Consider the following 14,906-nt stretch of genomic DNA (forward strand, 5'->3'; position numbering starts at 1 on the left):
TGGCCGCCACGTTAAAAAGCAATATTGTGACCGCGGGAAAAAAAATATTTTATTTTCTATATTTCCCTGTAAATTCGACGTTTTAACGAGTTTAGGCATACAAAATTAGTGTTATGCTATCACTAGACAGTAATGGAACTCAGCAGGATGAGGTACACGCGGTATAGTATTGATCTTAAGATGATGTAAAAACTGTATTCTTCAAATTTTAGGTTATATTATTTGTCGTTCGGATATACTTTTTTTCCTTTGTTTTGTAGGGATTCACTAATGTGCTTCCATATTTGCATCGATGCTTCCCACAAAGAAATCTGACAATTAATTGCATGATTTTTCATGTGTTCTAATGCCTTTTATTGTTTAAAATAAATTCTTTGTTGACGTTTACGTTCTGTCAAAAATAAATATTGATCAGCATTTACTTCTTTTTATTTACTAACGAAACCTATTCACTTATCATATGCAACTGAATATACCAGGCTAAAATAAAAATGTTCTACAGGAAACCGCTAGTGACAATGGATCTGATGATTATCCAAGGATACCTTCCTCTATGGATGGCCCAAAAGAATGGACTTACACAATGAGAAGACATATGCAGGTACATTGGATGTACATGGATTACCACATGATATTTAAAGAATATATATTTTTAACTAATAATTTCTTTGTTAGGAAGTGGTACCTGGATTATATCTTGGCCCGTATAGTGCAGCTAGCAGATCAAAACTTCAAACCCTACTGGACCATGGCATCACTCACATAGTGTGTGTTAGACAAGACATAGAAGCTAACTTTATAAAGCCCAATTTTCCTGATAAATTCAAGTACAAAATATCAATATTTTATAACAATCATTTTCTGTAGATTAGGATTTATATAAACTAAGAAATAATGTTACAGGTACCTCGTTCTGAATATTGCTGATACAGCCACAGAGAATATTATTCAGCACTTTCACAAAGTAAAAACATTTATCGACGAAGGTTTAAATTCTGGTGGTCAAGTTTTAGTACATGGTAATGCTGGCATATCAAGATCAGCAGCATTAGTTTTAGCGTATGTTATGGAAACATATGGACTTTCTCAGACGTAAATTTCTGTCTTACAGAAAATATATATTTTGTTTTGAAAAATGTATCCAATAAAATTGAATATATTTTTTCAGGCGTGCATATGCAATAGTACAACAAAGAAGGTTTTGTATAAATCCTAACGGTGGTTTCATGGCACAATTGAGAGAATATGAACCTATTTATCAAGCTCAAAAAACGTTAAAAATTGGGCAACAGAGCTCGCTAAGACAACGAAGCAAAAGAACTATTCATCAAATGGATACTGAAAGAATAGAAGACAAATATGATACAATGGACAGTTGATATTACTTGAAAGAATGCTAAACTTACCAAAAGACTTATCCTAGACCAGATACAGAAATGAAATCGACGGAAAGTAACGGTCTTTACGTCGTAATATTCTGAAAAATATCTAAATATAGAAGTATATTGTGAAATCAGATGTTATACGATTTAATTTTTAATATGGTACACGAAAATTTAAAATTTATTACATTTTATGATCTTATATGTATTGACTAAATTAATTGTTTAAGCAAACAAAATATTATAGCTTTCAAACTTTTGTTTCTATTTAGACTAAAACGTGCATTAATTTATAATAGTACGTAAATTATAAACAATTTTCACATGGTAAGCGAAAATAATAATCTTATGGTTTATTTATTCAGTATTTAATTTCGTTCGTAACTTAAAAAAGTATATATATTTTTAAGCTACTAATTATTTATTGCTGTATTATAATTTCCTATATTTTATTTTTGCAACTGTATTAACTTTAATAAAAATTGTACGAATTTCTTGTATATTTTGTATATTAAGATAATCTAAATTATAAAACGTGATAAGTAAACTTGTTTAATACCAAATTTTTGTATTTGTTTCATATACCTTTCGTAGAATACATAACTTCTTAAAAATGAAATTTCGACAAACTGTAAATTAATAGTGCCTATTTGATTTTTGCTGGAATCAGCACACAAACAATGTCCTCATTGTTTTCGTCTTTCAATTCCCACTTAACAGTAACGCTCATCTGTAATTAAATAATGGATACAAGGATTATAAGAAAATTTTCTAAATGGACACAGCTTCATATGTATATAATAACATAAACTACCTTCGGATAAGATTTATGTATTGGTAGCGTATTTTTGTACTGAAATGATCCACCTTTGGCTAAAGGGCATGTAAGTCCTGAATCAGCAGTATCACAAGCATTTGCATCAGCCAATGGAAAAGGTACCGGAATATCCATTATAATACCATGCACAACTGCGGTAACTTTTGAAACATCTTTGTCTACAAAAAAAAAAGATCATCCCTTATTTTCAATTGTTTTATAATTAAAACAAAATCCCATACCTACCAACTACAAAATTCAATACAATTGTTGCATTTGTGTCGTGTATTAACTCGCACGCAGCTTTGTTCATGTCACAGCCCAAAGATACGGATGTAAATTTTCCCACCTTCGAACCTGTATAAAAAAAAATTTTTAATAATTTCGTGTTCCATTAAGTTGCAATTACCCAACTTTGAAATTCATAAAATTCGAACTTTTTGTGGGAAACAAATATATTATTATCCGCATAAGTTATCTTATATCGTGGGCAAATTAAAATGTTTTATAAATATTTTTGGTTGTAAATTTATACTTAAATTTTATTCTTAAGACTTGTCAGTTGTTATCAATTGCGATTTCTGAGGCGTATATTTGTTTATGAGTCACGTTACTCGAATGCTTTAAGTATCCGACGCACACAAAAGGAATTCTCTCTGATTAACATAATCAGTTACTTTTAACATTTTTATAAACATAAAAGAAATTGAACTTTATTACTCGGAAAAAATTTAATAATATTACAAATGTTTTATTTTTTCATTTTAACGCTTAGGAATTAAAATTAATGTAGCGTCCCTTTGTCATTTCTATGTCTCTTCTTATGGCAATTATATTTTACATTATTGTATTATCAAAATAATATATTAATTAATTATACAATTAATAATAAATTAAAAAGTAGTGGCTAAACTTACCACAATCCTCAACGTCGAAGGCTCGACATATCAGTGTGGAGCTCAAGGAACATAAGAAAAGAATTGCAGCTATTGTTCGACACATGTTGTTTGGTCGGCGTCTACACGACTATTAAGGAATACGAAGCTCTACATCGAAATAAATATCGGTCAGCTACGCTCGGTATTCACAACCAGCAGTTAGGCCGCTTGTAAATTACGTATCTTAACACGTACACGTACGAAATTATTATCAACTTCCTCGCAGAGTGGCGTACCCTTTATTTAAGTACAATTTTACCTACAAACAAAGTATAATTTATATCTCAACTTGCAACTGATCTACCTGAGTAGAATTTAGCAGCAGAAGAATGAGTATAAAATTCTACATATACATATGATGCTTGTTATTCGATACAGAACACTACTTTGTCGAATGAAGAAAACTGTATATTTGTATATTTAACAAATGAATCAATTAGAATAATAAATAATTAACTAAAGGATAGGAGACAAATTTTTTAAGTACATTTGTTCTGTACATATTGCATTTCGGTTTGTTTTTAATGAATCAGTATAAATTTTCTTTGTCATGTAATAGTGGGTTTTGAAACAAGTATAATAATGGAGTACAACCACAGGCGAGGTGCAGAATATTTAGAGCTTCGTATCTGACGTTCTGAAATACCGATGTAGCTTGAAACCTCATTTATTATGTTGGTTGTTTTGTTGCAGTACGATTCAGAATGGTAATCTTAGGAACTAAGTAGGTAAGAGTACTTACTTACTTACACGAGGGTACTAGTACTCTCTTGTCGGTGACGAGGAGAAACGATCGACGATGGTAACTGCTATACCGATTTACCGATAGCGGCAAAGCCAGGAAAACCTAAGTATATTTTTCAGGCAGCTATTTTTCAGGGGCTGGCAATCTGTACATGTCGAAACTTGGCTAATAAACCTATGTATAACGAATAATAATATAAAAGTGTAATGAAAGTTCATTAAAGGTAATGCAAAAATTAGCGAAAAAATAAAGCGTAGATAAAATAGAGAAACAAACCACAAATCTCGCAGCCAATTCGCTCGTATTATTTGCTGTATAATTAATAAATGTACCATAGAAATAATAATCCAGTTATTAATTATCCATCAAATAATACCGATTGCCCAGGTCTCACCACGAGGAGGTTGCTGCGGTTTGGAGACCCGCCCTACCTCACCCATCCGCCCTCCATTTATGCAAATTTTTATTATTTTCATTCAATAAGAGCATCCCCTTGAAGCACGTTTGCAAAACGTCTTTGTTGTGCAAAAGTAACAACAAAAGGAGCATTATTTCTATTTACTACCTACCTATCTACTTATCTACTTATATTTTTGTTTTTCAATCCTACTTTAACATTTTTTTTATTTTAGTTACAGATCTGTAATTAATAATAATATGCAATTGCATATTTGTCCTATCTATTTATAAATACTAAGGATACTTATTTATACGAGCGCTCGTAATAATACTAAAAATTTACTTAAATCTAAAATTTCCTAATTAAACACTGCAGCGTTTGATGATTATATCTTTATGGTCATTAAGATATAATCATAAAAATTTAAGGAGATATAAACGAATACGTATATTAAATTGATTTGATTATTCTTACCAGAATAGTACCTGAAATGGACTAAAAAGAATTAGACATAATTTTCAATAGTAACAATTCCCTTTCTAATCATTTTCACCTCATCTTACTTAATTAGATACGTTGAATTCCATCCTCTGATCGTAGATTTTATACTAGATTTCCTTTGGTCCTTTGTTTATACATTCTATAAATCATACTTTCTATAAAAATATTTCTCTGAAACAGAAACTCATTAATTGAATTCATAAAAAGACAAAAAAAATTAAAATAGCTGGAAAGAAGATGGATTAGTACACATAAAATTTTATAAAAATCAGCGTGATTGTTAATAACTTGTTTCAAAATGAAAAGAGGAAACAGCAATTGAATATAAATACCAATTGAAAACAAATAGTACCAAAATAAAGAAAAAAAAGAGTTAGAAAAATATATTGTTATTTAGTATTTAGTATTTAAGTGAAAAATACTATTTCATTTTATTGTATTCGATATTCGTTCATTTATTGTTGAATATTATTTAATTTTTTAATTGAAACAATTGTTTTTCACTGCAATATATCCACACCCATGATTCTACTTAACTTTATTAGATTATAGTATACACCTTTAGGATACAAATTTGTTGGAATTTGTAAAATTTAAAAAAAATCGCGAATGGACTTTAACTTATATAAAAAGAATTTGGAAATTTATAAAGGTGCATTACTTTAATTAGCTTCCCCATAAGCTTAAAAATAAACAACACGAACAAAAATTAAAACTTAACAACCTCAACAACAATCATCCACTACTTTTGTTTAAATAAAGTACAATTAAAAATTAATGAGTAAGTTTAAATGAATAAATATTCCTTGAAATATTTTGTCTCCAATTATCATAAAATAAAATGAAGTTTCATTTCAAATAAAACTTTTAATGAAGTTCCGCTTAAAATTTTATCATATTTAATAATATTTTGAAAACATTTCGTCAGTTAAATTCATATAAATTTTAACAGTATTTCCAACAACCAACGCTCAAAATTTTCAAAATTAAAAAAAAAAGAAAAAAAAGGTTGGCGGCGGGGCAGGGGGGTGGGGGTACAGGGGAACCTGAAAAGAAAAGTTTGACTGCCCATAAGAGCAATCCCTAAGCAAACCCTATAAAACAAACCGAAATCACACGCAACACTAATTTCAAAATTGCAAACATTCTGAACTATGACAAAACACCGGCTGGCAACGAAGGGTTTCACGCCCCCTAGTCTTACGCCAGACGCTACATACCACCCACCCCGCCTGGACGTCGTAACGCCAGGACAGAATGCACCCCTTCGCTAAGAGCGCTACCCGCCCGTCCAACACGTTGCATCCAACGGTGTCAGATTGACGGACGCCCATAGTATAGACAAAAGGACTGCAGTTTAGAATATGGTAACATATTTTCATATGTTCCATATTCTAAAACTGCGCCTGCAAAGGCCTAGTAATGCATGGGTTTGTCTCCCATGAGATGGTGTTCACGGTCTCAGGCCGCGGAATCCTTAAAAGGACTCCCACCGAATGTGAGTCATAGTTACTTCCACTAATTAACAATCGCGAATTCATTCGCAACACTAATTTCATTAATTATATAATATGTACAAAAGCGTACGCGTGAAGGCTGCTCCATTATGCGCAACACTAAGCTGAAAAAAAGAAAAAAAGAGAAAACGCGAACTGTAACGCAACACTACTCAAATCTACCGAATTTTGTAAGACGCAACACTAATCTAAAAAAGGGGTACAGCCAATCCAAGGCTGTACCACGGCAGCTGGTCCATAGCTGCCTTATGGACCATGGCAACTCCACTGGATCGTTTTTGGGCATTTCTATTGCAAAACGCGAATATTCATTACCGCAACACTAATTAGGAGGGAACTCTACAAACTAATGCAAAGCAATCGCGTATTTATAAGTCGCAACACTGGGAAACAATCGCGTTAATGTCATTCGCAACACTATCTTTAACAGACATGCAATTAAAATGCAGAAAAGGGGGATTCTCAAACCGTGAATTTTTTACTTGCAACACTAATTTCATTAATTATATAATATGTACAAAAGCGTACGCGTGAAGGCTGCTTCATTATGCACAACACTAAGCTGAAAAAAAGAAAAAGAGAGAAAACGCGAACTGTATCGCAACACTACTCAAATCTACCGAATTTTGTAAGACGCAACACTAATCTAAAAAAGGGGTACAGCCAATCCAAGGCTGTACCACGGCAGCTGGTCCATAGCTGCCTTATGGACCATGGCAACTCCACTGGATCGTTTTTGGGCATTTCATCATATATCGCAACTCTAATGCAAAACGCGAATATTCATTACCGCAACACTAATTAGCAGGGAACTCTATAAACTAATGCAAAGCAATCGCGTATTTATAAGTCGCAACACTGGGAAACAATCGCGCTAATGTCATTCGCAACGCTATCTTTAAGAGACATGCAATTAAAATGCAAAAAATGGGGATTCTCAAACCGTGAATTTTTTATTTGCAACACTAAAGCAATCAACATTAAAAAGCAAAACTCTATCTTAAAGCAATCAATATTACAAAGCAAAACTGAAATAATCTTAAAGCAATGTAAAAAGGAAACGCGATATTTAAAATTCGCAACACTAATATATGTATAAATGAAAATCGCGATAATCATGCACACGCAACATTAAATTGACTCGTAATAAATATTCATTCGCAACACTAAATTGAACCGTGGTCAATATTCGCAACACTAAATTGAAAACGCGATTTGCCCAAAATCATGGGGGTCACGGGCCCCCTCTTGTCCTGAAATTACAAAACTACAACTACAGACGAGCACAGTGACAAAGTAGTAACGATAATGATTTCCCATCCTTTTTAGCAAAAGGATGCAAAATCATTAGTAGATCCCCTCTTGAAAGACAGTTTGTCGGGGCTCTTCGGCATATAGCCTTTTCTTTCTTCGGGCGGTCCACCCACCTGAAACTTATATCTAAAGCTCGAGACTTGCAAATTCGCAAAACCAAAAAAAAAACCAATCAACAAAAAAGAAGAATCGCGAAACTCTAATTGACACGTGGACGAAAAAGGACTTTATATAAGTCGTTGTTCGTGCACACATGCCGTGCTCGAGCAGAACTTGTGCGTTTCGGGCCATCGCGATCGCGTATGACGACTTATGAAGTCGCCAAGAATTTGAAAAATTGTACAGACAGAATCGAAAACGAACGACATACTCCGTTCGTCGATTGTATCGTCAATTCTTCAAATATATTCCAGGTACAGGTTGATCACGCGAAATCGCGCCTACCCGACCAAGAGACTGTGACAACCTGCCCCGGCCCTATACCTACTTACGATCTATCACACACACCAGAAGGTATACTACCTACCTACCTAACGCTATATTTAAAAAAGGCAAAATCACATTCTCACAAAAATTCATTCCACGACCCCCATACACTCCACCCGGGCGCAAGACCTACACTAGAGAGAACGTCCCGGGACGCCTCCGACACCCGAGTTTCATCTCACATCACACTCTACGGTACGTACCATTTTTCACTGAAATCGTCTGGCAAGGCTAGCAATCATTGCGTATAATGATAATTACAAAATTTAATTAACTACTTTGATATAGAATATTTCATAATAATGGTAATAATCATGGTAATAGTAATGGCAATATAGTAATAGTAATGGTAATAATATTATTTGGTTTGTACGTTCATCGTACATCTTGTTGAATAAAATATTATTTCAAATTAAAAGTTAAATGAAAAATTTATTAAACCGACGCAATTCCACAGCCTAAAAACACACACACACCATATGTGGAGATTACGTCGTGCACGATATACTAACACAATGCCAGCCGCTAATAATTTTTATTCTTATGAACTAGGTCATCGCGCCCATTGTCTCTACCCATCCAAGTAGCACCTGGGCACGTGAATGGGCTTTGACAATAAACACGGAAGGGGTTAAATCTGAAAATCCTGATCTAGAAACATGATTAGCACATAAACATCTAACGGGCTAATATTTCACTATTTTAATTTAATAATAAAAGTGACTCGACTTTGTAAATATAAAGCTTTAAGAACAAATATTGAAAAGCGAAATAGAGCAACTATGACATAAACATGGTGCACTGCTAATATCAGCTGGCAACGAAGGGTCTCACGCCCCCTAGTCTTACGCCAGACGCTACATACCACCCACCCCGCCTGGACGTCGTAACGCCAGGACAGAATGCACCCCTTCGCTAAGAGCGCTACCCGCCCGTCCAACACGTTGCATCCAACGGTGTCAGATTGACGGACGCCCATAGTATAGACAAAAGGACTGCAGTTTAGAATATGGTAACATATTTTCATATGTTCCGTATTCTAAAACTGCGCCTGCAAAGGCCTAGTAATGCATGGGTTTGTCTCCCATGAGATGGTGTTCACGGTCTCAGGCCGCGGAATCCTTGTAACTAATTTCATTAAATAAATAATACATTGGATTGAGTTTAAAAACCAAAAGGATTCCCACCGAATACTAGTCAGTGCATCGTCATATTTACTCTCGCGCAACACTAATTTAAGAAATGCAAAATTTTAATAAAAAAGAATTTAATGTGTCTAATTAAGAATTCTTTACAATGAAACAAGAATTTATTCTGAAAATTAATAAAACATCCTCGGGCGACTTCCTCCTCAGAGTGAATTTTCAAGAATACGCAACATGTGTTGAAATAGATCACTCTGGCTTGGAAATCTACCCGTCACGAATTGTCTTCTTGCACATAAATTGTTCATTTTTTTATGAACGAATAAATAAGTTAAACTTCGCTATAAAGGAATTGAACTTTACTACTCGGAAAAAATTCTCAAATTATATTTGAATTTACAATATATAAAATGTAATTAAATTAATGTAAAAGCATAATTAATATGTATATCTAGTATACATATTATAAAACCAATATTATATCGATTTGAATCTTTATGATAACTAAATCAGATGATATCTGACTTCTCCTTTAAAGAAAAACTAAATAAAATTGTTTCTGTATTTACTTAATTTGAAAATATTTCATATTCCACGTTTTATTATAAAATTGCATTTAAAAGCATTCAAATATTTCATAAATATCTATTGAATTATGTGGAATAGAAATAATATTTAAACGCGAAGTGCAAGAAGACCTGGCCTGAACTAAATGAAATAAAACACAATAAAAATGTTACTACATATGAGTATAAGCATACCCATGGTCACTGTGCTCGCTAACCACATATACAACCAGTAGCCCGTGTCGATTCGGACCATTCGTCCTACGACAGGATTGGGCACCGGAGGAACCATAAAACATGCGACTCACCGTTCGCAGATATACTCTTCTTCCGTCAGTCAAACACCAGGTAGGGGGCTGCCTTGTAGGAGAAGACGGACGTCATGAAGAAAGCCATCAAGGATGTCCAGAAATTCATCTGTAACAAAAAAAGAAGAATTACGGTTAATTTTGAAAATTATCAATTCTTATTGTAGTAAAATTATATATAAAATTGGATTTTATAAAATATTAGCAATTAAAAAGAAATCTCAATTATCAAGTGTTGAAATTGTAAATTATTCTATTTTAATAAAAAGTGATTAAGTGACGTACCAAGACGGAAGTCGTGAAGAAAGCCATCATCAGGATACCCAGGAACTCGGCAAAATCAAAAAATTCATCTGTAACAAACAAAAAAGAATTACGGTTAATTTTGAAAATTATCAATTCTTATTGTAATAAAATTATATATAAATTTAGATTTAATCAAATATTAACAATGAAAAATAACTCTCAACTATCAAGTGTTGAAATTGTAAATTATTCTACTTGAATTAAAATTGATTAAATAAAGTAATAAGATACTTACATTCTTTCCTTATGGAGCAACGCCCAAGACTCCTCTTCAGTGGTGCACTGACTCTACTACCGGATATATCGAGCAATTAAAAAAAAAAAATTAAAAATAAAAATAAAGATATAAAGTACTAGTAACGCGACCGTGAATAATTTCCGGCGAACAATTGTGAAGACTCTACTTCCGCGATGGAAAAAGAACAATCAGAGCCGCGATGCTCTAGAAAATATTTTATAATACGCAGCAAACACTGACTCTACTTTCGCGTGATTCCTAATTGTACAAACGCAACTCTATTCAGGGCCAGTTCACCCTTGAAAAAATCAAAACATTGGAACTATGTTCGTACACACACTGACTCTACCGACCGCCTTGCGCGCGGCCACAACAATTCCTGGAAGAAAAGATTAATGAGGAGGTTGGGGATGGGTGGAAATATGTATACAAAAACAACATTCTTCCTATTGAGCGTTTGGTAAGGAAATACTGTTATTGAAAATATCTGTGTTCGTGAAATATCTTCAACGAACACAAATGTTGTTAAAGCTGAATATTGATCCTAGATTGAAATGAAATGTTTTAAATAATTGTAGATAATTATTTCAATGAATATTACAAGAATAAAAATCATCTGTTAATAATAGACTATTTTATTAAAGTAGAGGATTGTCGTTGTTAAAGTTGTAAGCATACTAAAAATTGTTGGAAACTCTATTACGTCGTGATTTATAAATTGTCTAAATTCTTTTCATTAAGCAAAGTTCAGTAATTAATCATGCTTAAACAGCATATGACTTTATAACGCATTTTCTACTTTAATTTAAACTTGCACCGAAAACTGTACATTATAATATAAAATTGTTAAAAATAATGAAAATGTAATTAAATAATTGCAAAAGAGAAGCAATCATTTACAGTAGAATACAAGTTGTTTCAATTTTGTTTTAATTTAAAACATACGTATCAAATTACTAGTTGAAATTATTTAATAAAATGAAAAGTTAGTGGTTCTTTTTCCGTTAATTAATCAAAGAAAAACAATTTCTCTAATTTTTCCTTTCTTGACGTTGGTACTAATTAATTATCAAAAATTCTTACAATTAACAACGACTCCATAAGAAAAGTGATAATAAATATTCATAATTGATTGCAATAAATTAAAACGTTACCAATTCCTTACGAAATTTTAAACAATGTTAAGTGGCATGGCATCGTATTGCGTAGCGTCTTTTCAGTGGCAACAAAATATCTGTAACAAATAAGAAATATACATTGGTATAAATAAAATTTAACCAATAGCAATTAAAGTTGATTAACTAACGATCGAGGTCTATAATTTATGTAAAATATTGTAATAGGTAATACATATATGCGTACCTAATACTACTGCGTATACGGAAGAACGCTCTCAAATACGTCTTACCACCTCGCCGTTCGCGACAGGAATGTCGCCACCGTCCCCTATGGCGGACGTTCGAGAGAGCTCGGCATGGAACCGAAGCACGTAAACGAAGAGGTCTCATAACATAGCACGACTCTCCACGAAGAACGTTGTTGGATTCTCGCCTGAAAATCAAAACATCAACAGTGTTCAAGAAATTATCGACATAAAAGGGAAATAGTTCAGATCATGCTGTTCCAATCTCAAGTTCAATTCACGACAAGAGTAAAAAATTTCATCTCACGTATTTCTGAAGACTGTGTGAAATTGATGGCAGACATCATGCAGCTCGACTTCTCTCCAAGTTGTCTTTCTGTTTTTCGTACTTTTTATATCAGAAACACAATTTAATATAATATTTTAATGCAATTTATTCTAACTTTCCACGGACGCGTGCTCACAGGACGAAGTTACGAAGGGGAAGTGACGTGCGGAGCTAGTCCTGCGCACGTGACTAATACCGACGATTCTGATTGGTCGATTGGTGGTAAGTAACTGCCATTGGTGGAGATTATAAACTGTGTACTTCAAAACTTTAATACTCAAATAAACGTTTAAATAATAAATACAAAATAGAAAACTAACTGAATAATGAATAAGAAAAAAGAATATTAATTTAATATGTAAAATTACTTTCAATAAATGCAGCAAGATGCACCATAAAAGTTGGAAGGAATGACTACATAATCCGGTAAATTACCGACTGTCATTTGTTACTATATTCTTGGTTTTTTGTGAGTAGATGGCTCTAGCAGTTTAATGTTCAAAACGTAATCTAATGGTACTCCAAAGTTACATTTATATTCCATCTACAATAAAGTACAGACTGACAAAGCTGCAAAAATTACATCCAATGTAAAGAATGAAAGAAATATACTTAGATAACCTATTAAAAAACATGCATGAACTGTTCTTTCTTTGCCGACGAAGGCGGCAAAAGTGACCCCCTACAGCTTTTGCACGGACTTTAAATATGCCTGCATATCCCCTCTTCTGTTGAATAATTAATGGTGGGGTATACTCACTGTACTTGTTAATGGGACGTTGTCACGTGGAAAGGAAATGTAACAAATGTTTTGTACTTTGTTATTTACTATTATTATCATTACGTTTATATTGTTCCATTAAGTCAAAGTAATTAAAAATCAATTACAGTAACATTAGTAAAATAATTTATAGTTTCAGCTGCATAAAACCATTATACTATATGCATTACCTTTAGATATTAGATTAGTACTTTTATTTATTAATAATTAAGAGTTAGTGTTGATCAATTATTTACTTTACGTCATATATTTCCTACTTAATGTAATAACAATAGCTACATGGTATTTTTAATTACACACCTGTTCAACCATTAGGTACTTTCGGATAAGAAAACAGGTGATTTCTATACGCTTATCGCGTGGAGAATAAGAACTCCATTTTGCAGTGTGGTGATAATATTTTAAATGGAAGGAAGTCAAAAAAGACAGATGTTACATCTTAATAATGTATCGTCTAGTATTGTGTTCGTTAAAGAAACTCCAATTGAAAATCGTTTATTAACAACAACTGCCCTTGATAAAACAATTCAATTGCAAAAAATAATACTTAATGCAACTATTTCAAATAAAAAATATATAATATTATTGAAATAATGGTGGAGATAAAAATTCATCTGAATAACTGCTGAGTTCTGTTCGCAGTCGGTCGTGTGGTGGGGATGATGTTAGGGAGATTGCTGCCCGTGGCCGATACCAGATTTCTGTTCGCGTTCAGTCGGTGCGTGCTAGCGGCTCGGGTCGGTCGTTCCCAGTATCCTGTATCGTTCTCGCTCTCTTTACACAATTAGCCGCTTCGTGCTTTAAACGCGTGTTTCATTAATGGTTTTCTCTATAAAATTATTAAATTCTCTGTGAAAAATTCACGGTGCAACGTCTGGTAGTGAGACGAAAGCCACTCTATGATTCCGGCAGACGATACCAATCCTGGCTCCACGATCAGGAATTAACAAGGTAAGTTCAATACTTTATTAACTGTCATGGTTGTCGAGAAACACGTGGACCATTGTTTTATGAATGACAATGATAATTTTGTAAATTTATTACGAACAAAGTGCTCGTACCAATGCTCGTACCAGTGCTCGAATAATCTTCGAAATTATATTTTAGAATAATGCCCAATACTAATACTAATACTAATAGTATTTTGAAGTAATATTTTTTTTCGCATGAAATATCCCTGGATACAAACGAAAATTACTTGATATGGCCATGGGGTGGTTATGGTTATAAAAATTATAAACGATCTTTTTTGTCGACCGAGTTCGCGATACCTTTTCGCAGGATTACGCGGGAAGTGTTTTGATTGGTCGCCGGTAACGTGACAATGTTAATTCGTATATGACAGATTTCTTTGAACAATTTGAAAACTCATGAAACCATATTATACATTATGGAAAAATTTAACCAAACGAATTATATACTGTTTATTCTTGAATATTTTAAACGAGATTTAATTGGCGGGGTTTTTTCGTACGCATGTGCAAAGTATGTATTAGTTTAAGGAAAGCAGGGAAAGATGTCGGTAAACAGAAATATGAAAACAGTGTGTACGTATGGAAAGAAGGTTTTTTTTATCGTAAAAGATAATTGAGGTATTGTTTCTTATCTTGGACGTTTCTTATTCGTGCGAGCAGCACGAATTATGTATGCAGTCGTGTTAACGATTGTTGAGTACTTTGTTTAAAGAATACGCGCGAAAAACGAGGTTAGATTCGAAGCATCGTTATCGCACCGCCAACTTATGTAATATTTATATATTTTTTATTTTTAG

General features: G+C 33.1%; 3 protein-coding genes across 8 annotated transcripts in view; 2 read left to right on the forward strand and 1 right to left on the reverse strand.

Moving 5' to 3' along the window:
- On the forward strand, window positions 1-1,823 carry LOC114873185 (serine/threonine/tyrosine-interacting protein-like). 3 transcript variants are annotated; one of them, XM_029181245.2, is made up of 5 exons: window positions 1-161; window positions 503-601; window positions 676-827; window positions 904-1,092; window positions 1,169-1,823. In XM_029181245.2, exons 1-5 carry the CDS (start codon window positions 114-116, stop codon window positions 1,377-1,379), a joined length of 699 nt encoding a protein of 232 aa, XP_029037078.1. In that variant the 5' UTR covers window positions 1-113; the 3' UTR covers window positions 1,380-1,823. The 3 variants fall into 3 exon arrangements, with proteins under 3 accessions (XP_029037078.1, XP_029037093.1, XP_029037087.1); XM_029181260.2 differs by having other exon boundaries at window positions 904-1,059; XM_029181254.2 differs by having other exon boundaries at window positions 1-152.
- Window positions 1,824-1,921: 98 nt separating this feature from the next.
- LOC114873206 (NPC intracellular cholesterol transporter 2 homolog a-like) lies at window positions 1,922-3,410 on the reverse strand. The gene is made up of 4 exons (XM_029181285.2): window positions 3,117-3,410; window positions 2,446-2,556; window positions 2,197-2,378; window positions 1,922-2,112 (listed from the first exon to the last, which is right to left on the reverse strand). The coding sequence occupies exons 1-4, from the start codon at window positions 3,199-3,201 to the stop codon at window positions 2,029-2,031; spliced, it is 462 nt and encodes a 153-aa protein (XP_029037118.1). The 5' UTR covers window positions 3,202-3,410; the 3' UTR covers window positions 1,922-2,028.
- A 10,440-nt stretch (window positions 3,411-13,850) lies between these two features.
- The window catches only part of LOC114876984 (A disintegrin and metalloproteinase with thrombospondin motifs 9-like), a 70,557-nt gene continuing 69,501 nt past the window's right edge, over window positions 13,851-14,906 (forward strand). For all 4 annotated transcript variants that reach the window (XM_029189011.2, XM_046286594.1, XM_046286595.1 and 1 more), the window contains exon 1: window positions 13,851-14,086. The gene's annotated coding sequence lies outside the window, so the exon portion shown is untranslated. The remainder of the gene's footprint in view (window positions 14,087-14,906) is intronic.

The sequence above is a fragment of the Osmia bicornis genome, chromosome 7 (assembly GCF_907164935.1).
Source record: "Osmia bicornis bicornis chromosome 7, iOsmBic2.1, whole genome shotgun sequence".
Lineage (NCBI taxonomy): Eukaryota > Metazoa > Arthropoda > Insecta > Hymenoptera > Megachilidae > Osmia > Osmia bicornis.